The sequence below is a fragment of the Pongo pygmaeus genome, chromosome 5, assembly GCF_028885625.2.
Source record: "Pongo pygmaeus isolate AG05252 chromosome 5, NHGRI_mPonPyg2-v2.0_pri, whole genome shotgun sequence".
In the NCBI taxonomy this organism is placed as follows: Eukaryota; Metazoa; Chordata; class Mammalia; order Primates; family Hominidae; genus Pongo; species Pongo pygmaeus.
The window spans coordinates 88,847,687-88,875,169 of NC_072378.2; the positions used below are offsets into that span (position 1 = coordinate 88,847,687).

General features: G+C 41.4%; 1 protein-coding gene across 1 annotated transcript; it reads right to left on the reverse strand.

Annotated features, from left to right (window-relative positions):
* On the reverse strand, window positions 1-26,771 carry UBE2J1 (ubiquitin conjugating enzyme E2 J1). Its single transcript, XM_054491116.2, has 8 exons — window positions 26,048-26,771; window positions 17,243-17,316; window positions 15,883-16,014; window positions 11,365-11,449; window positions 11,110-11,215; window positions 8,268-8,397; window positions 6,058-6,177; window positions 1-2,954 (listed from the first exon to the last, which is right to left on the reverse strand). The coding sequence occupies exons 1-8, from the start codon at window positions 26,076-26,078 to the stop codon at window positions 2,676-2,678; spliced, it is 957 nt and encodes a 318-aa protein (XP_054347091.2). The 5' UTR covers window positions 26,079-26,771; the 3' UTR covers window positions 1-2,675.
* Window positions 26,772-27,483: the final 712 nt, after the last annotated feature.

Here is a 27,483-nt window from a genome sequence, read left to right on the forward strand (position 1 = left end):
TTTTTGAAATTAAAAAAAGTTGAGAATCTTGAAATTCATTTATTTCAGTAGAATAAAACAATAAGCAGCATGAAAACGTAAAGTGCTACATAAAAGCCCCACATTACATAAATTTTGAAAAGTTTATTGGCTTAAACAGTTACAGGTGAAACAGATTACGTATTTTTTTTTTTTTCAACCATGCTATTTTAATTACCTTGATATCTCATCATGTGCTATGTTGGTCAAATAAAATGTCATGAGTTATCTAGATCTGAGGATTAAAGAGGGGTCCTCAGCCTTTACTTACCAGAATATACATCCAGTTTTAGCCGTATGCTGGAATTAAGGAGTTAAAGTAGGGCTTTAAAGATAATAGTTTTCTGAAGAGGCCTTTCAGTGGGGCTTGGACAAAAAGGGCCCCAAAGACCAATTTTGCTCATTAACCTCACACTGGGGATCAGATTGACAACTTAAGGATTTTTAGGGAGCATATGTGAGATGAAAGGGAAGAAGAAAATGGTGCCCCTTTCAGATGGTGCTTCAGGTGCTAAAAAATATCCCAACACAAGCAGGTGGCTAGTTGACAGGGGAGGGAAGAGATGCAAGTCAGATAGCAAAGGATCTGCACAATGCAAAATCTTCTTGGCTTTTTATTTAACTTAGCAGTGAATGCAGCAGGATTGGCTTAAAGTGTAAGTAGGTACACCCCATGGAAACGTGCAACAAGATCACATCGATCCAGAGGCTGGCTCAAGTTTGACTGAGGGGAAATGGAGGGAAGACTGTTCCTAGCACACAATCTCAGCAGAGGTTGAGGTGGTGGGGATTTCTTTCTTCTCATATGATGCTACCGTCAGTGACTTCTTACTAGGAGACCACTGAGCACTGAATCAAGGTTTCTAATATGTTTCAAATCAAGATTTTAGAATGTATTTTCTTATGGCAATAGAGTTATAAAATGGTAACCTATGATTTTCCTCATATAATGAGATCTTCATAAAGTCCTTGAGCTTTTTAGACTTTAACAAATTCAGCTACAGATATAAAAAATAATCTGTAAACACCTTTAAAATGCGAATTTATTAAAGTTTAAGACAATTCTGTATTATATAATAGTGTACAATATGTTCTTATTTTAGATGTAGAAATAAAGGAAAACTGGCTCTCAGATGAAAACAGAAATTGTGTCTGACAGTTAATAGAACGAACGTCCCATAAACAGGAGTAAAAATTAAATTTGCCTTTAAGATGATTTTACAATTATTTCTCTTGTCCATAATTTCACTTAGTTAAAACCACATAAGGACTTTATGAATACCCTCCCCTATACTATTCAAGATATACATATGGGCTAACTTTCGTGGACCGATATAGAACCTAAATACCATTTCCAACATTGTTGGACTTGTAAAAAAATTAACTTACAAATAACACTTTTGGAGCATAACCTGTTTGAAAGCTTGGAACCACCTGTATTTAAAAATTAAATCTTCATTAACAACACCCTCAAGAGTGCCCTCAGTGCTGCGAACTGAACATGCTGAAGGCAATGTTTTTCTGTGATTATATGGTCTCACCAGCCATTATGATGATAATATTATCTACTAGAGTCTGTGGAGCTAGCTAGCACTAAGTTATATATTAATTTTTCCACTGAAAATTCTTCCTTGGGCTCTGACTAGGTGGACAATTCTAAGTAAAGGTTTTTCTAACTTCTATCACTGTTACTTGGGCCCTGAGGTTTTCTATTAAAATAGTACATGAAATATTTCAATATTATGCATATTCCTGGAATAATTAAAATTTATACTGATTATAAAGCTAGGCATATAATACATCCCAAAAGACATACATTTCAAAGCAGACCAAACATTCAAATCTTCAGATTCCCCCATTTAACTTCTGGAAGAAAACCAAGCGATCTCCCGGCCTGGGCCCTTTCTTCCTTAAAAATCTATGGAAGACTGTTTTATTTCTTTTTAAATTTGTGTGATTATGGCAGCAGGTGGCAGGGGGTGGTGATAACAGCATATCAAAGTGGTTACAAAGTACTCCCTCTTCAAGTAGCATACAAAGTACTCCCTCTTCAAGTAGCATCCAGTGACAAAGATGTGATCTCATTTCCTCATAAATGTTTGACTGAAATAAAATTATTTTCACTGAAGAATGTTTAGGACACAAATAAAGTCACAGAATGAGCAATCCCAGTACATCCCCTATGAATGACATTTTAAGGAAGCTACTTGAGGAGTTTTGCTTTCCCTTTTCAACTCTTCTATCCCTATACATTCTACATACGTAGAAACAGAGTACTCAATAAGTGGTATTGAGTAACTAGTAATACTCATTGGAACTTAAAACATCATCTTTTATCCAAAAATTTCAAAGGGCAATATAGGAAAGTATTACAAATTTACATAAAAAGATGAAGCATGAGAAAAAACAAGTTATTTCCCTGCAAAGCAGATCAAATAGTGAGACAAGGAACTTCGACTTCCAGTCCCTTTAAGCAGGACGTAACTGCTAGACATAGTCTGAATGTCTAGATATATTTATACTAAACTTATAAGGATCAAAAAAAGGAATGAAGGGTAAATACAAAATAATCTTTTTGTAAACAATTCTTAGATTATACCCAATGCAGAATGTTTAATGAAGCAGTTGAGTCACAGCTCATAAGTCACAAAACAATATTATAACTCAAAGTCAAATATGTATTCATTGGCCAGATATATTCGTCGGAATATAAGAGCTGCCAATGCCAAAGTCAGGATGACAATCAGTACAGCTGATCCACCATGATCAGTGTGGTTTTCTCTTGGCTGGTGGCCCTGGATTACATCTGGTGAAGCAGACAACCTTCTCTGACTCTGCTGCTGGGCCCGGCGCTGTCGAGGGCTCATGGAGGTATTCTTAGCTACAGGTTGGGTAGGTTGATGAAAGGATGCTGCTGAGGAATTCTGGACTCCATACTAGGAAATTTTAAGAAACTTTGTTTGAAACTGGCAAAGAAGATTTGTAAATATACTTGTTATCTATTCAAGAATACACAATCTCAGAGGACAACATATGACTAAGGGCAACACTACCAAGAATGATTGTTGCTAATAATATATCCCTTGAGGGGCATCTAAATTTAGGTTCAAAAAAAGTCATAACTTAGGACAGCTTTTTGGCCTTTTAATAGTTTTATTAATATATTTAGAAAAACAATCCCTTAAAACATTGACTCTAGATGATATTTTAACACATACACTTAATGAAAATATGTATATACATATAATGTTTTAATTAGGTTCTTATGTTTCAGATGCCTTTTGTCTCTATTTTCTTAATCATTATTTTTTTAGAGATGGGATCTTGTTACATTGCCCAGGCTGGTCTTGAACTCCTGGGATCAAGCGATCCTCCTGCCTTGGCCTCCCAAAGTGCTGGGATTATAGGCATGAACCAATGTGCCCAGCCTCAGATGCCTTTTGGATGGTATATCACTGACTAAAAATCAAGTGCCTTGATATAAAATTCTAAATTTTTTCCTATTTAAAACAATCATACAGCACTTTGGGAGGTTGAGGCAGGAGGACTGCTTGAGCCCAGGCATCTGAGACCAGTCTGGCCAACATAGTGAGACACTATTGCTACAGAAAAATTTTAAAACTTAGCCAGGTGTGGTCATGCCCACCTGTGGTCCTAGCTACTTGGGAGGTTAAGGCAAGAGGATCACTTGAGCTCAGGAGGTTGAGGCTTCAGTGAGCTATGATCACATGTCTGCACTCCAACCTGAGCAACAGAGTGAGACTCTCCCTTAAAAAAATAAAAAATCACATTCTTAGTTAAGTCCCTAGTGATATATATATAAATTTTTCTAGAATAACCAGCATGTGTGAGGGAGTTTTGCTTTTTAATATGAAATGAAATGGCTTATTCAGAACAGGAGAAAATCTGACAGACTGCAAGAACAAAACTGCCTTCAGTGTTTTTCCCATTTCTACATTTCCCATTGCTTTTTGATGCTAAAATATCTGCATTAAAAAGCAACAGATGGCCTGATGTTATCTGCTGTATTTAGAGTTGTGGCAATGTCTTGCCTCTCCTCAAGGCTAACAACAGCAAAAAAATCATAGCTTATCTGGGATTTGATGTATAACATCTCAATTAATTTATATTACACTAATGTAAAATAACCACCCTTAGCCAAACCAGGTTTCAGTTACTTTCATAGTGGTCAAATTATATAATCATACTCTGAGATAGTTCATATGTAAATATAATTAAAAACTTGCAATTTTAGACAATTTATTGCTTGTTGGTATTTTAACCAAAAATAGTCTCAATTAATGACCTGTATCTATGAATAAGAATTCTAAGTTTTATGTACTAAATCAAAACAAGAAATACTACTATAATAACATCATTATTTGTACACTCTAATTGACTTAAACTTCTTGATTTATTTAATTGTATTCCTAGCATTTTTTAAAAGTACCAGTCCTAAGATTCATTCATTCAATCAGCAAATAAACATTGGCACTCTACTATATAGAAGGCACTAAGCCAGGCACTGGGGATACAGTGGAGAAGCTGAAAGAGACCCCTGACCCTCACAGAACTTACATTCTGGGAAGATAGATAGACAATAAATAATTACAAAGTAAATTACAACTGGAATAAGTATAACTGGAATATGTAACAAGAGGACTTAACATAGACTGAAAATACACAAAAGATTTAAATACATCACAAACATTAGGAGGCTGTCCTAAAAGGTGAAAAAAGATTACCACCTTCCTTTTTGTAATAGAATGCTTCTATTAGAAAAAAAACTATGAAATAAAAAGTAATTAGAAAGCTTTTTCAATATCTTGAACTAAAACATACTGACTTTAAAATTAATTCATTATTTTCCCCTGCAATTCATAAAATTACACTGGGATCACATAAAAATGATTTAAACTCATCCCTACACACTTTTTTCTTGGACCTCCATCTTCAGTCCCCCTAGACTACCACCCTGTTCTTCTTCAACCAACTTTTCTCTGCCCAGCTTACTCTCTGAATAGGAGAGACTCACTCAAGACTATTCAGTCCCACTTTATGTACGTTATTGCTGGGTAAAGGGCAAATCCATATTTGCCCAACTTCTATTTCAATTTTCCCTCACCCTTTAAAGTCTTCAATAAACTGGAGAAACAACAACAAAAAAGATGTGACTACTTAACCAAACAATACGTTACCAAAAAGACTTCAAAAGACAGTTCATCTTTTATATACAGGAAGGAAAATCATTTTTTTCCCATAATCCTAATTTTTTGGCACCAATCCAGTCATATTTTTTACATCACTCTCTCTGATCACCTAGGCCAACCAATTTCTTAGACAACAGGTCAGGGCACCACTAACAACACTCATAGCATTCCTTCTTTTATTCAACAATTATTTACTGGACACAACTATATACGAGGTAGCATTGTCCAACAGAATTTTGTGATGATAGTAATGTTTACCTCTACACTGTCCAATATGGTACCCATTAGCCACATGTGGCTATGGAGCACTTGAAATGTGGTTAGTGTGACTGAGGAACTGAATTTTAAATTCTACTTGATTTTGATTAAATTTAAACGTAGACATCTGTATGTGGCTGGTGGCTACTGTGTTGGACAGAGCAAGTCTAAGTAAATTTTTGGCTCTATGACTTTATTAAGTCAGTACCTTAATGCAGCGGAACAATCCTGCCAAAAATAGTGTCTATTTAGAAAGTGGCTAACATATGGATATTTTGTTTTATTCAGTCTAACACTATATTAAAATTAACTTTTCAGAGAATCACAGAATTCTGGAGGCACAAGACAAAAATTATTTAATCCAGCCCCATTTAACAAAAAAGAAAACTGAGGCCAGAAAGCATGAACAACTTGCTCAACATAATATAATTCATTAGCGGGACTGATGAGTTAGAATCCAGCTGTTAAGAGAACCAAATTTTTCAGATATTGGATCCAGGATCTTCTCCTCCTATTGCAAACAGTGATAATGATAGAGACATACATATATATTAAAAGATAAGAGCCATACCGATGTACTGGCCGTAGCACCCTGGAATGCTGTAGGTATATCATCTTGTAAATCAGTTAGTGAAAAAGAGTGGTTTAAGTCTGACTCAGAGATAGTCTTTCCAGATGAATTGACTTCTGCCTATAAACAAGATAGACCCAAGAGCAGTGTTACAACAGGAAACATATACAATCTACAACCTGCTAAATCCCCTCTGTTGGATTTATTTTAATTGCTAGTTGAATATCTATTATCAGGCAGTTAGGCACTGAGCACTCTTGTGTCCAACATCGTACTAGGTATCAGAGGAAGAAGCATAAACAACACCTGTTCTCAAGAACCCGTTACTTGATGAGGGACAAAACTAACACCCATGGTTCACAATCCACAATGCTAAAAAGCTCTCAAAACTCAAGGTTTTTTTTGGTAATTTTTAGGCAAAGCCTGATATGAGCTGATGTGAAGCTATGAATAGTCTTTATCCCACATTAGTGTAAACATTAATCCCACATTAATGTAATATTCCCAGATTTGCTGAAGAAATCCTAATGGATTTGATTATGAGGTGCTGCCCCAGATCGCACGGCAGGTTAGTTAATAAATGGTATATGTAAGATCTTTTCTTAAGTCTGAAAAATTCTCATGTACAAAACACATTTGGTCCTGAGATTTTTCAGAAGCAATTTTAAGTGTAATAGGAATCCTCAGAAGGAAGAAAGTAAACATGTTCTGAGCAACTCCTCCTCCAGGCACTACAATAAAAGAGAAGGGAACTGGACCTGGAAAGACAGACAGTCCGTAGAGAAGTGGAGAGGGAGGAGGAAGAGAGCATGCTGCTTAATGCAGGTTGACATTTCTGTTTGTGAAGCTAATTAAATTCCAGAAGGATTAAATACTTAATACTTTACGTCTGTATGTATGTATGTATTTATTTATTTATATTTTTTTGAGATGGAGTCTCACTCTGTCACCCAGGCTGGAGTGCAGAGGCACGATCTTGGCTCCCTGCAACCTCCGCATTCCAGGTTCAAGCGATTCTCCTGACTCAGCCTCCCAAGTAGCTGGGATTACAGGCACACACCACCATGCCCAGCTAATTTTTTGTATTTTTAGTAGAGACGGGGTTTCACTGTGTTAGCCTGGATGGTCTCAATCTCCTGACCTCGTGATCTGCCTGCCTCAGCCTCCCAAAGTGCTGGGATTACAGGCGTGAGCCACTGGGCCCAGCTAATACCTTCAATAATTAAATATTTAATACTCAAAGTATTAAAATACTATATAATCCTATGTTTGGGTAAAACATATACAGAAAAAAGGAATATACAGGAGGGATGCCAAAAGATTAACAGTAGCTATTTCTTGGGGGTGAGATTATGAATGTCATTTTCTTTTTCTTTTTTTTTTGAGACGGAGTTTCACTCTTGTTGCCCAGGCTGGAGTGCAATAGTGCGATCTCGGCTCACCGCAACCTCCGCCTCCCAGGTTCAAGCAATTCTCCTGCCTCAGCCTCCCGAGTAGCTGGGATTACAAGCATGTACCACCATGCTTGGCCAATTTTGTATTTTTAGTAGAGACGGAGTTTCTCCATGTTGAGGCTGGTCTCGAACTCCTGACTTCAGGTGATCTGCCTGCCTTGGCCTCCCAAAGTGCTGGGATTACAGGCGTGAGCCACCGTGCCCGGCCATCATTTTCTTCTTGTTGCTTATCTATATATTTTGTAATAATAGCTAGAATTTATTAAGCACCAGGGACAGTTCTGAATGCAACACACGTATTACATATATTAATTCAATCCTCACAGCAATCCTATGATATTTATAGATAATAAAATATCCTATAGATATTTATAGATAATAAAAAGGCACAAAGTGGTTAATTAATATGTCTGACATCATACTACTAATAAGCAACAGAGCTGGGATTTGAACCCTGGCATTGTATACCAGAGTTCAAGTTTCACTCACTCACTATTCTTTAAAGCTTTCATGAATGTAGTTAGGAATTCTGTAATAAGAAAAACATTCCATGCCAGTATTAAAACATTTCATGTACCCTATACATATATACACCTACTATGTAACCACAGAAATTAAAAATAAAAAAATATGAAAAAAGAAAAACATTGGCAAATGTTATATTGTAATAGAACTGCATTGCTTTCCTTTCTATGCAGAATCCAGCAGTAAACAAAAGGGTTACACGATTAGAATTTATTTAAAAATTTATAGTACCTTAAAGCTTATTTGCCTAGCCAATTCTTTGGCTTCTTGGTCAGCTTGGCTTGAATCGCTTCCAGATTCTAAAGGCAACAGGACATCCTTCATGGCACAGCCACATCCTTCACAACAGAAATCTTGTGATCTGGTAGAAAACGATTTTTTAAATGAAAATAAATCAAATAGTTAAATGTTTAATTCCCTCTTACTGAGACACTCACATGCTCAATCATTAAACTTAAAAGAAAGGAACACTGGAATATTCCACATCACATTTATCTACATGCTATGAATTAGAAAATTAATGTAATGATTATAGTCCTGAGACAAGTAAATGTTAGGCTGGCTTTAAAAAAATCCAGGGCTCAGATCCTATTTTTTCCAATAAACTATCTAAAGAAAAATAAGTTTTACATCTATACAATGAGAAAATTGTCTATTATACTGTCCTTGAGATCATATATAAGAAACCTATTTTAAGGCTGTGAAAAAAGTCCTTTAACAAGATCCAATTATCTGTTAGCAGAAATATATATATAAAGCAGTAAAGAAACTAATTAAACACAGAATTTACAGATATTTCTAGGGAAAAAAAAAACCCTCACAAATAGCAGTATAACTTGAAAGACTTGGGAGAACCTGCAGAAAATCCAAAGACTTAATTTATTACTGATTATATATGAAGTAGAAACTCAGGATATGCCTGTTAACTAGACTATTTTCTAAAATATATTTGTTTTTCCATTTTTCCCTTTGTATTCCAGATATAGTCAAAACTTCCTTGAAGTTTACAAGAGTCCTCTGAGGATATGAATGACTGAAAGTAAACATGCATCATATATAAAATATATATTGTTACATTGTTAAACTTCTTTCTAAAAAATTGTTTTTCATAGTACTTCTAGTTCTATTAAAAAACCTTAGGTCTTGAAGAACATGCTATTTAAAATTATGAAATATCATATAAACAAAATATATGTAAAAGTAGCAATAATTTAGTTTTTCTGTTTGTTTGTTTGTTTTTTTGAGACAGGGTCTCCTCGTTCTATCACCCAGGCTGGAGTGCAGTGGTGCACTCATGGCTTGCTGCAGCCTCAACCTCCCAGACCCCAATGATCTTCCCACTTCAGCCTCCCAAGTAGCTAGGACCACAGGTGTGTGCCACCACACCCAGCTAATATTTTTTTTTTTTTTTTTCTTGTAGAGACAGAACTCCTAGGCTCAAGCGATCCTCCTGCCTCAGCTTCCCAAAGTGCTGGGATGACAAGCATGAGCCACTGTGCCCAGCCTAATTTAGTATTTATTGATGAGTATCTCTTGTTTTACCAGAAGTGGCACTGTTGTCCACACACCTTTGAGAATTGGTTATATACAAATTATTTGCTTCAAAATGTGTTCACTTTTAACTGAGTCAGATGAACCTTAAGGAGAGTGTTTATTTTGAATGTATTAGTTTATCCATAATGGTAGCACGCTACCATGGTTGAATGCAAAAATCTTTGTTTTTTTTTGAGACAAGGTCTCAACTCTGTCCCACAGGCTTGAGTACAGTGGCACAATCATGGCTCACTGCAGTCTCAACCTCCCCAGGTCAAGCAATCCTTCCACCTCAGTCTCTAAGTAGCTGAGACTACAGGCACGTGCCACCACGCCCAGCTAATTTTTGTATTTTTTTGTAGAGATGTGGTTTCGCCATTTTACCCAGGCTGGTCTCGAACTCCTGAACTCAAGCAATCCACCTGTCTTGGCCTGCCAAAGTGCTGGGATTACAAGTGTGAGCCACCATGCCCGGCCCAAAATCATTTTTTAAAAGGTTTCTATTATAGACTGAGAATCTAGAATATACAGTGAGAAGCCTAGAAGAACAAGAACTCCAGTTCTTTTTTTTTTTTACCTTGCACATGAAATCAACTGGATAAAAGCATCAAGACAAAAAAACCAATATAGTAAATCGAATGAAAACAAATACTATATATTCAAAGTACATAGTGTAATCTATGAAGAGTTGTATAAATAAAGTACATCCCCAGAGTTTGGAAATAAGGTTTAAAAAGAAAAGTTGCTTATAAGACCAAGAAGTCTACCAAATCTTCCAGATGCTAAAATCTAACTGATTTAGCAAGTATCTGTGGAGGGCCTACTCTGGGGTGTGCTAGGGCAAAATATGCTATAATTTAATTAACATAATATGTCTGAAGGGTGGTAGGCAGCAGACTCCAGAGCAGAAAAATTATCAACATCAAAAATTAGGTATCAGCACTACTCAAAGAGGGGCTACTCTGAATGGAAGGACTGATCTTGGTCATATAGACAAAAGTGCACCCGCACCTGAAAAAAACAGAGAAGGCATCACTTCTCTGTTTGTGATTGCCACTGGGCAATCACAACTTGATAAAATCTCTTTTGCTTTATTCCAGATCATTTATTAAGCACCTGCTATAAGCTAGATGCAAAGATGGATAAAGTGGATTCCCTCCTGGCCCTCAAGAGGTTTGTAATCTTGTGGAAAGCTACAAATAATTGCTCTGGTTCTTTTCCATCTATAATGCCATATGAGTGGAAACAAATGACTGGTATTGTTTTCCAGGAGAACATATCTCCCACTGAATTTTTAAAAAATAGTGAAATAGTATCAACTACTTTTTAAGACTAGATGGCATTAAATAAATTACTTAGATTCTGGTCACTCCAAGAAAATTATTACAACTGAATTTCTAAAAGAGCAAAGCTGAGATAAGATCCTGTAGCTACAGTCACTCAGAAAATAAGTCACATAGTAAGAGGCAGGCCCTACCTCCTAATAGCCATTACCCTGAATACTATTCAGACCTCAACAAGAATGAAATGCAAAACTTACTTTTTGGCAAGTGCTCTTCTTTCCTCAGGAGTGTAATCTAGAGAACCTATGGCTCCCTCTCCTTTTGTTGGCATAAACCCAATGATGGCTAATAATGCTGTCCTTACTGAAATAAAAAAGTAAATATCAATCTCAATTGCTTTGTAAAAGCAACTGGGTTTATTCTGGAAAAAGAAAAAAGAGAGTATTATACTTCATAACTATGAATTGACTGAAGTTATAAGAGATTTATATTCCCTATAAATTAACACTTACTACTCCACGAAGGCTGCCAAGTTTCAGGATGATGTCCTGAGATGCTCAAACAGATTTTCTTGCCCACTTCAAATCGTCCATTAGCCTGAGGAATAAACAATGCATTTAGAAAATTAAATACATGTGTTTAATGTTTATACTTTCTGTAAAAATATACTATTTATATATAATAATTTTAGAGATTATCTTAAAAAGTTTTTTGTTTCTTTTTTTTTGAGATGGAGTCTCACTCTGTCACCCAGGCTGGAGTGCAGTGGCACGATATCAGCTCACTGCAAGCTCCGCCTCCCAGGTTCACGCCATTCTCCTGCCTCAGCCTCCCAAGTAGCTTGGAACTACAGGCGCCCGCCACCACGCCTGGCTAATTTTTTGTATTTTTAGTAGAGACGGGGTTTCACCGTGTTAGCGAGGATGGTCTCGATATCCTGACCTTGTGATCCACCCACCTTGGCCTCCCAGAGTGCTGGGATTACAGGCGTGAGCCACTGCACCCAGCCAAAAAGATTTTTTTTTTAAATGTAACCTCTCATGGGACACAGATTTTTTGTCTTTATAGACTCCAAAAATACTTGTTGGATGCTGAATAATAAAAGCTGTTTTTAAAAGGTGTTTTACAGCACCTTTTGAAACTGAGTTGCACAACTGAAATCTAAATAATTAACACGTAAAGTTTTACTGGCCAGCGAAGTGGCTCATGCCTGTAATGCTAGCACTCTGGGAGGCTGAGGCAGGAGGATCACTTGAGGCCAGGAGTTCAAGACCAGCTTGAGCAGCTTAGTGAGACACTGTCACCAAAAAAAGCAAAAAAAAAAAAAGAAAGAAAATTAGCCAGGAGTGGTGGCATGTGCCTCTAGTCCTACCTACTTGGGAGGCTAAGACAGGAAGATTACTTGAGCCCAGGAGTTCAAGGCCACAGTGAACTATGACTGCATTGCTGCATGCCAGCCTGGGTGACAGTGTGAGACCCTGTCCCTAAGAAAAGAAAAAAAAAGAGGAGAGAAGGGGAGGAGAGGGGAGTGGGGAGGGGAGGGGGGAAGAGGGGGGAGGGGACGGGGAAATGGGGGGAGGGGAGGGGGAAGGCGGAGGGGGAAGGGAAGAGGAGGGAAGATGGGTGGGGAGGGGGGAAGAGGGGGGGAGGGGGAAGGAGGGGGGAGGGGGAAGGAGGGGGAGAGGGGAGGGGGAAGGAGGGGGAGAGGGGAGGGGGAAAGGAGGGGGAGGGGGAGGAGGGAAGAGGGGGGAGGGGGAGGAGGGAAGAGGGGGGAGGGGGGAGGGGGGAAGGAGGGGAGGGGAGGGGGAAATGGGGGGAGGGGAGGGGGAAAAGGGGGAGGGGGAAAAGGGGAAGGGGGAAAAGGGGAGGTGGAAGGGGGGAGGGGGAAGGGAAGGGGAGGGAAGATGGGTGGGGAGGGCGGAAGGACAGGGGAGGGGGAGGGGAGGGGGAGGGGATGGGGGATGGGAGGGGAGCGGATTTACTAATGTGCCTAGTATGGAGCTAGGCTCAGTTAAGAATCTAAAAGAGGCCAGGCATGGTGACTCATGCCTGTAATCCCAGCACTTGGGAGGCTAAGGTAGGAAGGTCACTTGAGGCCAGGAGCTTGAGACCAGCCTGGGCAACAAAGCGAAACCCTGTCTCTACAAAAAATAAAAATAAAAAAAATTTAGACAAGCGTGGTATGCGTGACTATAGTCTCAGCTACTCAGGAAGCTGACGTGGGAGGATCATTTGAGTGTGGGACATCAAGGCTGCAGTGAGCTGTGATCATGCTATTGCACTCCAGCCTGGGTGACAGGGTGAGACCCTATCTCAAGTTAAAAAAAAAAAAAAAAAGAATCTAAAAGAGAAGACATGCAAGAGGCCAGGACGCAACCTAAGGACTCAGTATCACCTAACTAGATGTTAGTGAGGAAAGACATGGGGAGAAAGGCTTTGAGAGAGGTGTGATTTTCAGAGCAGTGATGAATGAAAGGATAAATAAATACTTATTGAATGAAAGTTGGAGAAGACTTTTCAAGAGAAGTGAACCAGAAAGAGTGTAATGTTGAAAATCAGGACTGACGGCCGCCCCGTCTGGGAAGTGAGGAGTGCCTCTGCCCGGCGGCCCCGTCTGGGAAGTGAGGAGTGCCTCTGCCCGGCCGGCCGCCCTGTCTGGGAGGTGTACCCAACAGCTCCAAAGAGACAGCGACCATCGGGAGCGGGCCATGAGGACGATGGCGGTTTTGTTGAAGAGAAGGGGGGAAAGTGTGGGGAAAGGAAGGAGAGATCAGATTGTTGCTGTGTCTGTGTAGAAAGAGGTGGGCATAGGAGACTCCATTCTGTTCTGACTAGGAGAAATTCTTCTGCCTTGGGATGCTGTTTATCTATGGCCTTGCCCCCAGCCCCCTGCTCTCTGAAACATGTGCTGTGTCAACTCAGGGTTAAATGGATTAAGGGCGGTGCAAGATGTGCTTTGTTAAACAGATGCTTGAAGGCAGCATGCTCTTTAAGAGTCATCACCACTCCCTAATCTCAAGTACCCAGGGGCACAAACACTGCAGAAGGCCGCAGGGACCTCTGCCTAGGAAAACCAGAGACCTTTGTTCACCTTTGTTCATGTGTTTATCTCCTGACCTTCTCTCCACTATTATCCTATGACCCTCCCATATCCCCCTCTCCGAGAAACACCCAAGAATGATCAATAAATACTTCATAAATAAAAATAAAAATAAAAATAAAAACACATGCTTTAAGTACTAAAAGTAAAAAAAAAAAAAAAGAAAATCAGGGCTGATTCTCAGCCAGTGTGGTTAGTATGACCATACCATTGGCTAACTATTGAAATATACCTATATTTGTTGGTAAAGAGCTGCTGCTAACTACTGCCCTCCACCACCACCAGTCTCCCCATGCACCAGCCCCTCCCTCCCCGAAGACCACTTAGCTCTCCCCATGATCTAGCAACTAAATAAAGTGACTCCTGACACAGTGGAGTGTCTCCAGGACCTTGCTCCAACTCTACTGCCAGCATTAGCAGTTCTCTATATCAGCTAATACTTGTTAAGCAGCTTCTATATGTCAGGTACTTTATGGTGTGATTACAATTACCAAACACAACATTCATTTTGACTGATGAGCAAACAATTTTAAAGACATTGTGTAACCCACCCATAGTGTAATGGAAAGAGCACCAGTCAGAATCTAGGCCTATTGGCTCTTAAACAAATGCTCTCTCCGTTATACAAAATAGAGGTAAAAGCAGCATTAATTTGGTATTTATTGATGAATACCTGTTGTTTCAGCATTAATTTGGTATTTATTGATGAATACCTGTTGTTTCACCATTTGCTACTCCGTGTGGGTAAGATGTTTAACTGAGATAGAACAGGATGAAGACTGAGGAGAAGCAGTGAGATTTCTCAAACTGGTCTCTGAGACTGGTGTAGTTTCATGTTTCAACAGGGCACTATGTGTGGAAGGTGGACTGCAGCAGGCTAAACTAGGGAAAGGATGCCTTGGAAGTTACCAAAGAGAAAAACAGGCACAGCTTAAAGTGATAACAGATACAGAGAAAGGTTTTTGTGTTTGTTTTTGCTTTTTTCAAGGTTAGGGGATAATTAAACATAGTTAAAAGAAATGAGAGAAGAAAAGTTTAACAATTAAAGAGGAATTAGATCAATCGTTTTCCTTGGCCGGGTATGATGGTGACTCCTGTCATCCTAGCACTTTGGGAGGCTGAGACGGGAGGACTGCCTGAGGCCAGTAGTTCAAGACCAATGAGACCATGCCTCTACCAAAAAACTTTTTAATTAGCTGGGCGCAATGGCATGTGCCTATAGTCCCAGCTACTCAGGAGGCTGAAGTGGGAGGATAGCTTGAGCCCAGGAGTTTGAGGCTACAGTGAGCTATGATCGTGCCACTGCGCTCCAGCGTGGGCAACAGAGCAAGACTGTGTCTCTAAAAAAAAAAAAGTTTGCCTTCACATGAAGAAAAGATATGTAAATTTGGAGAGAAAGAGAAAATCTGAGATATAAACAGTAATAATAATGCTAACACTTATTGAGTACTCTGTGTCAGGCTCTATTCTAAGAGCTATGCAATAAGATACTGATATTTTTCATCCCACATAAACTCAATGAGGTAGGTATCATTATTCTCATTGTAAAGATGAGAAAACTGAGGAAGAGAGTGTAAGAAAGGTGGGAAGTTGAAGGAGACAATATGATTACAAGGTACAATAGCTACCCTTTAGTGAGTACTTACGAAGTGCCAGATGTGTATGCCCAGCACTTGGCATATATTAATTCATTGAATCCTAACAACCATGATATGACATTTATGCATTCAGTTGTATCATTTTTACTTCTCAGATGCATCAGCTTCCTAGGAATTATTTTGGAGGAAAAAAATTGTAGTCCCAGGGCCTGGACCCCAAAAGCAAAATTATACTGTTCTATTATTTCTTAATGAAAATGATTTGCTTACTATATTTTGCAGCTACCAGGAAGAGTTAAGCCACAAGCATTCTAAAAATCCAAAATTCTTACCGTTAGGAGAATAATGCTTGGTGGTTTCATGGGATACTCTGGTGGCAGTACTATCCGCCCGTGATAAACTCCTCCATCAAAATCGGAGTCTGGGGGCCCCCTAACCGTGAAGTGCCATTCAAAAAGGTTATCCTGAACAAAAACAATAATCCACAAGGAATTAATAACATTGAAAAGTTTGATCATTTTATCTGAATGTTAGAAATATTACCAAGCAAGAAAAATTAAATGCTTTATATTATTGCTAGTATAGTTTCTAATGCATGAGATGTCTAGAGACTATAAGTGATAAATTAAATTTATAAGTAAAAGCTATTTAATCTAGCTTTCATGTTCCATTGAGCTAAAATCTTTTAAAATAAACACATTAAAAATTTCTGAGTGTTGTTATATATTCATAAGTAACTTACAGGTTTAAATTGGAAATTAATCCTTGAAAGAATAGCAAATTACGATAATTATATAATCAAAAAATTACTATGTTTGGGTTATTTTAACAAATCTTTAAAAATTATCCCTTATAGATGCCTAAGAGCTTATTTATAAAATGGTAATGTTAATATATTTAATGTCATCTTACAGTTACCATGTACTTTTCAGTTTACAAAATACTTCCACTTAAGTTATGATATTTTTATTCCCACTGTTACCATGAAAACCTGCCTGAGTATATTTAAATACCCTCCTTTTACAAATGAGAAGACTGAGAGAGGCAGAGATGTTTGTACAAAAAGCCTTGAGTAGCTACGGAGACCCATCAAGAGGCTTCCAAACTGTAAAGTATCTGGGGTTCTTTCCACCTTCCCTCCCTCAGACTCAAGATCTAAACTCAGCCGGGTGCAGTGGCTCACGCCTGTAATCCCAGCACTTTGGGAGGCCAAGGCGGGTGGATCACGAGGTCAGAAGTTCGAGACCAGCCTGACCAACATGGTGAAACCCCGTCTCTACTAAAAATACAAAAATTAGCCGGGCATGGTGGTGCGGGCCTGTAATCCCAGCTATTCAGGAGGCTGAGGCAGGAGAATTGCTTGAACCTGGGAGGCAGAGGTTGCAGTGAGCCGAGATCACATCACTGTACTCCAGCCTGGGCAACAGAGTGAGATTCCGCCTCAAAAAAAAAAAAAAAAAAAAAAAAGATCTAACCTCAACTTAGCATCTGAGACCCATTTTATAAAGACCACAAAATCCGTTTCTTCTAAAGTGATTTGGAATGGCTAATGAAATATTCATGAAATATGGTGAATAAAATGTCAAACTACATCACACACATCTGTAATGACTCAAAGCAATGAAAAGCAATTTTAAAGAATTTGTTTTAAATATTAAAATCCATATGAAGAACATGGAGATAGAAACTAACCTCTAAAGGCTGCGCATGGTAATGATCTGTTGGATCTTTCAATTCTGCCGCTTCTTTCATTAAACGTTTAACAGCTAAAATAAAATTCATAAAATAGAGATATTTAAAATATACTTTTCTGAATGATTAGCACAGACTTACAAGCCTAATGAAAAATGTGTAGAGAACTAGTGCAAATGAGCATATGGCAAAGGTTTAATTATAAGATTATGGGAATAAATAGAGGGGGAGAGGAAGGAAACAGTTGCTAGGCATTAACACTTTAAAAGAGTTATATATTAAATATATAGTGAAGACACTATTTTTATTTAATAAGTACATATATACTTCCTATACGGTGGTATTTATTGAAGTGCTTTTACAGACATTAATAACTCATTTAACCCTTAATACAACATTACTAGATAGGTATTATTTTTATCCCCATTTTCCAGATGAAGAAGCCGAGACATGGAGAGATTATATAGTCACACAGCTAGTAAATGACAGAGATGGGATTCCAACACAGGCAGCTTGGCTCTGCCTGTTAAAATGTCTTTATTAACAAAAAATGTATCCTCTGGATCTCATGCTCGGTGAACAGGAAACACCTCTATATCCTCCAACTCTTGGGACTTTCCATCCACTATCTTGCATTAAATTAATGTACTGTCCCCTGAATTCACTGATTCTCCAAAGCCCTGATGAAATTCCTTCTTGAAATGATCCTTCAGCTTCACTAAAACCTCCAGTCCACTGACCCCACAACTTTCTTCACCCCTCCTATACTTATATTCATTTTCCTCTTTATCCACACCCTTGGCTCTTAGGAGTCCCTCTTGTACGCTCCCTTAATAAAATCCAACTGTGCCTGACCCAACCCAACCATCTTATTTGCTGTCTATACCCAAACAGCTGAGCATCACTGAAAGGAGGAAAAAAAGTCAGAGAGGATGGTGCAGTAATGCCATTACAAGTCATTACCAACAACCTCTACTGGGATACAATGCCACCTAATGTCCCCACGTTTCTCTAGTAAGCCTTCCAGCCTACTCTTTCCACCTAGCACTCCAAGATTATTTCCCACCTAGTCTAATTTCTCCTCTCTTTCAGTTAATGGCACCCAGCTTTTTATCTCCCTGATGAATGACTGCTAGCAGGAGCTGCTCAGATGCCTATCACAACTACAATCCTATCTGTATCTGCACCCTCTGTCTTCTATTGGCTCTCAAAATTCAATCCTTTGATATGCGCTCTGGATCCCAACCCCTCTCATTTCAAGCTTTTGGTGCTAAAACATGTCAGGATACTGCAGTGGACAGGCTTCTCAAAACTGTGTTTGCAACCACTGATGTAGTTCAAAAGAGAGGTATGCACCAGATGCTGGGAGGACAGGCTGGGCATCTAACTTTAGAGCAAATGGAAGAGAAAAGGAGTCAGGTACTGACATGTGAAAGAAATAACAGTAGAAACTCCCCAGGTAGATATGAATAGGAAGAGGTAATAATAAAAGTAAAATGTGTAGAGGCACAGGTTGGAATGTTATGGGGAAAGAGATTAACTGAGAAGCAACCCCTACATGTATACAACCACAATGATTTGGTATGTATCAAGACTTTTGCATAAAATTGCATTTGAGGCCGGGCGTGGTGGTTCATGCCTGTAATCCTAGCACTTTGGAAGGCCAAGGCGAGTGGATCACCTGAGGTCAAGAGTTCGAGACTAGCCTGGCCAACATGGTGAAACCCTGTCTCTACTATAAATACAAAACTTAGCCAGGCATGGGGGCGGACGCCTGTAATCCCAGCTACTCAGGAGGCTGAGGCAGGAGAATCGCTTGAACCCAGGAGGTGGAGGTTGCAGTGAGCTGAGATCGTGCCATTGCACTCCAGCCTGGGCTTCAGAGAGAGACTATCTCAATTAAAAAAAAAAAAAAAAAAAAAAAAAAAAAAAAAGCCAGGCGCGGTGGCTTATGCCTGTAATCCCAGCACCTTGGGAGGCCGAGGCAGGTGGATCACCTGAGGTCAGGAGTTTGAAACCAGCCTGACCAGCATGGTGAAACCCCATCTCTACTAAAAATACAAAATTAGCCTGGTGCGATGGCACGTGCCTGTAATCCCAGCTACTAGGGAGGCTGAGGCAGGAGAATCGCTTAAACCCAGGAGGTAGAGGCTGCAGGAAGCCGAGATCGTGCTGTTGTACTCCAGCCTGGGCAACAAGAGCGAAACCACGTCTAAAAAAAAAAAAAAGCCCTCCAGGCCGGAGGGCAGTGGTACGAACACAGCTCACTCACTGAAGCCTCAACCTCCCAAGCTCATGCAGTCCTCCCACCTTGGCCTCCCCAATAGCTGAGACCACATGCATGCAGCACCATGCCTGGCTAATTGTTAAATTCTTGTAGAGCTGGGGTCCCACTGTCTTGCCCAGGCTGGTCTCAGGCAATCCTCCTACCTCAGCTTTCCAAAGTGCTGAGATTACAGGTGTGAATCAGCATGCCTGGCCTAAAAAAAGTTGTTACTATCCTATTTCATAATTATTAATATTCTTTTCCATTTCTTACTCTGAACTAAGCCCCTATATGCAGAGACTTTGTTCACTGGATCATCAACTATTTATTGAGCTCCTACTAAGTACTAGATGCTACAGCTTCATGCGTAAACAAAATATGGCTTTGGTCACTAAAGACTTACGGCTGGGAGGTGCAGTCAATACAAAACAGCATGATAAATGCTATATTAGAAATATGTACATACTGAGACACCCTCTCCCTCCAAGTCTAAAGACTGGGCTTTGGTCAATTCCTTGAACACACTTTACCTCCCCTCCACTCTTGGCCTTTCTATACAGCTTTCCTCAGGGCCCAGGCTGCTCCGGCCCCATCCTCCACCTCACTGTCTAGTCTGGCTACCCTAGACCTTTAAGTAACTTCTCAGGAATGTCTCTATGACACCTTCCCTTGTTGCCCCCTGCCCCTCACCCCCTACAGTGCTTGGAGATTCCAATCTGGGCAGATCAAAATCTCTGAGGCATCCTAGGGAGGGGTAGAGACTAGGAATGCTCTCTGAATTACTCTGGTTAGGTTTAGAAACCACTGCCCTAGAGACCAGGTTGAGTCTCCTTGCTCTATGCCATCATAACACTATATTTTTCCTCTTACGAAGTTCATCTCACTTGTAATTACTTGTTTAATATCCATTTTTCCTGCTAAGCAATAGTAATGACTGTAGCTGTAGCAGTACAGTCTCCTCAGGGCTTAGCACATGGTAAGTACTCAAATATTAGTTGAATTAAATTTTACTATCTTCTCTCAACATAGCTCTAAGAATCCGATTAAAGGCAATGGTTTTTAAACTTACTTAATAAAACAATTAAACTTATTTAATAAAGCAAAATCCTTCATTCAAAGAAAGCTTAATGAGAACCCCAACAGGTGAAACAAAAACCACAGGGCCACTTTGGTTGCAGAGGCCAGTGGAAGGGCCTGCGGACTATCTACTCCCTGTCCTTCCATTTCACTCCTGAAGGGACCCATAGAACAAAGATGGAAAACCCTGCTTTAAAGCCACATAAACATATCATTCCTTTAAGTTAATATTATTAGATAGAAATGCAATTATGGAAGCTGTTATGAAGTTAATTAGTTTGGAGATGCCAAAAAGATTGTTTTTCCTTCATTCCTCGTCAACTGGCTGAACTCAATAAAGATTAAGCTGAAGTCAGATTTTATGTCATTCTATACCCTTATCGCATTTTCTCTGCCTCTTCCCTACTCAGTTCAGTTCAACAGGAGAGAAGAAAATAAACACTCAAAACTTGTACCTGGATATTATGAGAGATGTATAAAGGGTCAGAATTGTTATAAGAATGTATCTGTACCAATCTTGTAAAGGAACAATCATTGGTTCAACAGCTAAATAGCTGATTAGTTCATAAGTTATTCAGGCACATACCATGTAAGAGCTAAGGTCATGTAGCCAAAAGGTGAGATTAGTCTCTTGTTTCCATAAGCTATTTTTTCCAAAAATAACATATATTATGAATGCTTCAGTGAAAAGAAACAGGGACTCGATTTAGAGCTGCATTAAAATTCTGACTCTGACATCTTGTAGCTCTAAGTCCTTGAACAAGTCACTTGATCTGATGTTTACATCTGTCAAATAAGAGTCAATAATTTCTCCACAAAATTCTCCTTTCCTTTTCGCCCCTCCTTCCTGCCCAGTCCCTGAGTCATTAAGGTTGAAAATGGACTGGTATATAAGGCCTTCTCAATGATTCTTCCTAACTCAAAACCATGCCTCAGCAGATGTCGCTGGCCTTATGGTATGGCTCCCTGGCTCCTGAGGAGAAATACCACTGTTAGGAAACAGTCATGGTTCAGAGTGCTGCCTGGCAACCAGGCTACAGTATAGTCTGCCCCTCCTGATACTCCATCTCTTGCTTCTACATGGCTAGAAAGGAAACTTTTATTCTAGCTCCTCTCCTATCTCTTGGAAAGGTTGTTCCATGGAATCCTTTCACTGTGGTGAGATAATATGTGCCAGGAAAGGAAGGGGTGGCACCTGGATGCCTGCTCTTGTTCTTCCTTCTTATAGAGGCCACATGGGCACTCTGGAGCCATGCTCTAGGTGCTGTGGACCTAGGCATTAGCATTCTTCACACACCGGGGCTAGCTCACTAGGCTCACATTGGGGTTTGTATACAGCTAAAAATAAAGGGATCTTCTTCTACAGGCCACTGCCTCCCATATATGGATTCCTCTTGAAAAGCAATTATCTTGATATTATCAATTCCCAAAGCATGAGTGAAATGCAGGAGACAGGTATATTAAGGAAGGCATGCTCCCTAACTGCCTCTTCCTGCTCCCATAATGAAGGTACTTAAGCAAATGCCTACAGAGTGGTGTTTCTGCCCAAGAGGACCCTGCAAAGGTATCAGTTCAACAAACATTTAAAGAATGTCTGAGTGTTGAAGATAAAAGAATGACCAAGACCTGCTTCTTGCCTCCCGTGACAGTCAGTGGAGAAAGACATGAAAATAATTACAAGTATATATGTACAAGTATATATAGGAACTACTTTAGTCTGCCTAGGGGAGCTAGACAAGGCTGAACCTCAAAGCTTGAAGAACTATAGGAATTTCAGATGGATTTAAAGGAAGGCATTCTAAGCAGAGGTTCCAACAGGAACCAAAGCACGTAAGTGAGAAAAGCTACTCTAGCTGGAGAGTCATTCAGGCAAAATGGATAGGTAAAAATGCAGGCCTGGTGCAGTGGCGCTCACCTGTAATCTCACCACTTTGGGAAGCCAAGGTGGAGGGAACACTTGAGCTCAGGCATTTGAGACCAGCCTGGGCAACATGGTGAAACCCTCTTCTCTATAAAAAATACACAAATTAGCTGGGCGTGGTGGCACACACCTGTGGTCCCTGCTACTTAGGAGTCAGAGGTGGGAAAATCACTTGAGCCCAGGAGGTTGAGGCTGTAGTGAGCTGTGATGGCACCACTGCACTCCAGGCTGGGAGACCCTGTGTCAAAAAAAAGAAAATGCAGAAGAGCATAAGAGTGGTGGCCAGCGAGGCTGGCGAGGAAGGCCAGCGTCAATCATGAGCAGCCCTGTGGGCCAAGCTAAGCAGTTTACTTTGAACTTTATTGACAGCTATCAGAAGGCTACTGAAAATTTTTCAATTTGAGGGGTAATCAGTTTTTGTTTTAATTGATCTGGGGACAACAGTGACTGATTAGATATATGTGTTCCTGTGTGTGTATTGAGTTGTGTGTTTCAGGGCAGGGATGGAGCAAGGAAGCGACCAAGAAATAAAAAATGACTCCCATAGGTGCCTGAGTGCTGTCTATCCCTGAGATATGAAATATTAGGGTAAACTGCAAGTTTAGGGGAGGAGAAGAAAACTGATGAGTTTTGTCTTTATACTTGCAGAGATTTTTTTCGCTCTACGGGAAATGAAGATGTTGAGTCACCATAAGTTCTGTGTATCTATAGCTTACGAGAAGGGCCTGAGTTGGACATGAAACCTTGAGTGGATTAGTGGGAAGGTGCAGTTGACACCAATGGCATGGATAGGTAACTCTTAGACTTCTGGTGGAGGCAGTGGGTACTTTTGCACCAGTCTCTTATGCTCCCACTACCTGCTACACATGTCAGTGGCTCCCTGATGAAGAAGCTGCCAAAGGAGGTGCTTTATACACGTCTCCTCACTTTGTACTATAAGACCCTACTTCCTTGGCCAGAGCAGACTCAAACACGGGTCAAGTAGCTTGATCCATAGACAACTACTGACAGATTATAGACAAGTAGCTTGATTCATAGACAACTACTGACAGATCCATAGACAACTACTGACAACTACCACAGACAACTACTGTGAGGTGATCCTACACAACAGCTCTATCCATAATCACAAGTCCATTCCAAAAAAAAAACCATAAAGCAAAAAGTTTCCCCACCTATGAAATGAAAAAATTTACTATATCCACATGCTAGTACACTGGCCCTTAACCAGCTATCTGCATTGTCTTCACTTAATCTTTCCACTCATACATGAAAGACAATCCCACATCAGATAAAGAGTAAAAGATTATATCCCTCACATTGTGTGGTTGTTTTTTGTTTGTCTGATAGGTTGGTGTTTTACGTGTGTGTGTGTGCACCCTGCCATACACGGGAAATTGGAGTTTTCAGTTGCTCCCCTTCACACAGGCATTACTCTAAAAATACTACAGGACTGAGAATAAAGCAAAGGAAGGAAGTATTTTCACGATGCCTCCCAGCATTTTCAGTAAGTCCCATATCTCACCTAATTCAACTTCTGCATGAACTCCAAATAATTCACACACTAACAAAAATAGATTTTTAAGAAGCATTGTGTTTTTTTTTTTAGAGCAGCAACACTATCTTTGAGGAAATGAAACCAGAAAAAGGAAGCAATTTATGACACAGCTAGAAGCATGTCAACCAAAGCTCAACCAGCTGACAATAGTTCACATACTTTGGAAATATACAAAATTCTGGAGAATTTTAAAAGCTTATCATCATAGTATTAAGTCTAACCTATCGAAATTGAGCGATGTTTTCTGACAACAGTCTCTTGGGTTCCACCAGTTCTCCATTCTAAACTGCACTACTACTCACATGTGCATCATCCTCTGAACCTTTCACTAAGCACCTCTGCTGTCCTAAGGAACCGTGTGACCAGGGAGCCACCATACATTTTTACCCAAACAGTTCCAGTTAAACATACCACAATGTAAATAATTCAATCATTTTACCATCTAGCTTAAAAATTAAGCTTTTCTTTCCCTCTTTCTCTTTGGTCTTTTCTTCCTCCCTCCCCACCCCGAGATTCTTTTTTTTTTTGAGATGGAGTCTCGCTCTGTCACCCACACTGGAGTGCAGTGGCGCGATCTTGGCTCACTGCAACCTCCACCTCCCCAGGTCAAGCCATCCTCCTGCCTCAGCCTCCCCAGTGGCTGGAACTACAGGAGTGCACCACCACCATGCCCGGCTGATTTTTGTGTTTTTAGTAGAGACGGGGTTTCACCATGCTGGCCAGGCTGCTCTCCACCTCCTGGGCTCAAGCCTCCCAAAGTGCTGGGATTACAGGCGCGTGCCACCGTGCCAGGTCTTCATCAGATTTTTTTAAGGAGTCAGTGGCTCCTAAAATATTATGACCAATTCTACACACTTGGTCACCTAAGGACATTTCTTAGCCTGACAGCACTCAGGCTAACAAAAGCTCCCTCCAATCAACATCCTCAGGCTTTTCTAGGGTTTTTGCATATTCTGAAACCTTACAAAAAACCCAAAATTCACAGTGTCAACTCTTTCCATAAGGATGCTAGTCTTGCTAATTCCTACTGAGAAACAGCTTTTTTTGGAAGGAAATTTTAAGCAACAGCAAAAGTTGGTGAAATCATCACTAATATCCTAGAGTTTATCATGCAGAGTTAACTGTGGAGTTTCTTCCCCCTGACAAAATGTATCAAGGTACAGATAGAAAAAATACCATTTAGAGGATCCAATGATTCATTTCAAGCCTGTTTTATTAAGCTGAGAAAGCTAGCTGCTTATCTTTATAATGCACCAGAAAGTAATTAGAGGCTAGGATTGCTGGGACTGCTTGTGTAAATATAAAGCAGGATCATTAAATGCAGGAAAGGAATCGCTACGACTGAATACAGATACATTTCATATTAGCCAGTCTGGCAAAAATCAAGGTTAGCTCTCAAGAACAGGGCTCAACTGGGTGTTTTTTTTGTTGTTGTTTTGTTTTGCGTTAGCTCTATAGTTAACCGGTTTAGTTACAGAACATTTCCTTTATGTCTGTAATTGTAATCGCCCAAGTGCTGCAAATAGGATATTTAAACGACCAACTCCTCAAATGTGAGTAAATCAGCCGGCAGTAAATAGAAGTAAATAGAAGTCCGGTGGCAGCGACAGGGAGGGAATAGCGACGGTGTTCAGGATGCAGGTACAGCGAGGGGGTTGATGACTATCGCCCACCGACATCACCTTTACACCTGTTCTCAGGGATGAGTTTCTGACCCAGCTCTAAGGGACCGGGCGAAGATGAGAAAAGGGAGAGACTGGGTGCTGCGGGGCGCGCTGGCCGGCCGGGGGATTGGCAGCAGGCGTCCACCCGGCCACCCCGCCCTGCGGCCTGCACTTCCCCGGCAGGCGGCGGAATCGCGTAGAGCGCGAAACCAGGAGCTGAGTCGCGAGCGGCGCCAGACGCTAGGGGACCGAGGCGGCGACCACCCCGGGGTCCAGGGTCACTCCGCCCTCCTCGCCCAGGGGCCCCAGCCCTGCTCACCCGGACTCTTCAGGTTGTAGCGGGTCTCCATGGTGGGTCGCTGGCTTGGCTCCGGCCTCCCGGGCCGCTGCCACCTCCTCTCCACGCGGCCGCTGCCCGGGTCTCGGCGCGGCTCGGGCGGACGGGGCCTGGCCGAGGAGCCTCGGCAAATGCCGCCCAGTCCAGCCCGGACTGCGGGCGGGGTGGCAAGGCTGAGTACGGGCGAGGCGCTCGCTTCACGATGGCGCCGCCTCCTCCGCTGCGCTCCCGCCTCCCTGAGTGCCTGGCAGGCACCGGCGCCGGCCGGGGCGTTGCTGAACCGGGCGCCCGGGCTGGAGGTCAGCCTCCTCGGGTAGCCGCAGGCCCAGCCCTGCCGCGGCCGCCCGGCTTGCGTCACCCGCCCTCGTCCTGGATTTGTGAAGTTGCCCTGACGTGGCAGTAGCTTCGTGGCGGTCGGTCACTACCCAGACGCCGCCCGCCCGGCGAAGCCGGCTTGGGGAGGTGCAGCAGCGAGCGGCGTCCTGGTCCTCTCGTCCCGGCCCCCGGAAACCGATCTTCCGCCGGGCCCTCCGGGGTCCCCAGGCGCTGGCGGGTTTCACTGAGGAACGGCGCGGCGGGAAGCGGCCCCGGCCCACCCGCTGTAGGCGAGGTCCGGGACCCCCGGGCCCTCGAGAGCTCGGAGGGGGCGCCGGGCTCCGGCTGCAAAGCTGTCCGCAGCCGGCTGCCCGCGCTCGGTCCCGCGGGGTCTGGGAAGGGCTTTGTTTTTAGATCCAGTCGCTGTTGCGGGGGGCGGGGGTTAAGTGAGGAGGGGGAAAGCCAGTGAATAGGATTTTTTTATTTTTTATTTGTGTGTGTGTGTGTGTGTGACAGTGTCACCGCTCTGTCGCCCAGGCTGGGGTGCAGTGGCGCGATCTTGGCTCACTGCAGCCTCTACCTCCCGGTCCCAAGCGATCCTCCCACCTGAGCCTCCAGCGTGGCTGGGACCACAGGTGTGTGCCACCACGCCCCGTTAGTTTTTTGTATTTTTGATAGAGACAGGGTTTCACCGTGTTGGCCAGGCTGGTCTCGAACTCCTGGACTCAAGCGATCCGCCCGCCTCGGCCTCCCAAAGTGCTGGGGTTACAGGCGTGAGCCACGGCTCTGGCCAGAGTTGGATATTCATAACAATTTTTTTCTCGGGTAGTGTGTTAGGTGCAAGACATGTTTTAGGCATTGCAGGAGTTTTGGGTTTTTTGGTTTGTTTAGATGTAAAAGATGTCAGAAAAAGGAATTACATTTAATGTGAGGGAAAGCATACAAATATGAAAGGTTAAACTTCGAAGGACACACTTCCTGCTTCATTGTCCAATGTGTGGGATCGAGAGAGGACTGAGTTCAAAACACTTAAGGAGTAGGGACCTTACTAAAGGAAAGGAGAGAGGGATTGGGAAGGTGGGGAGGATAGAAAGGGTTAATCA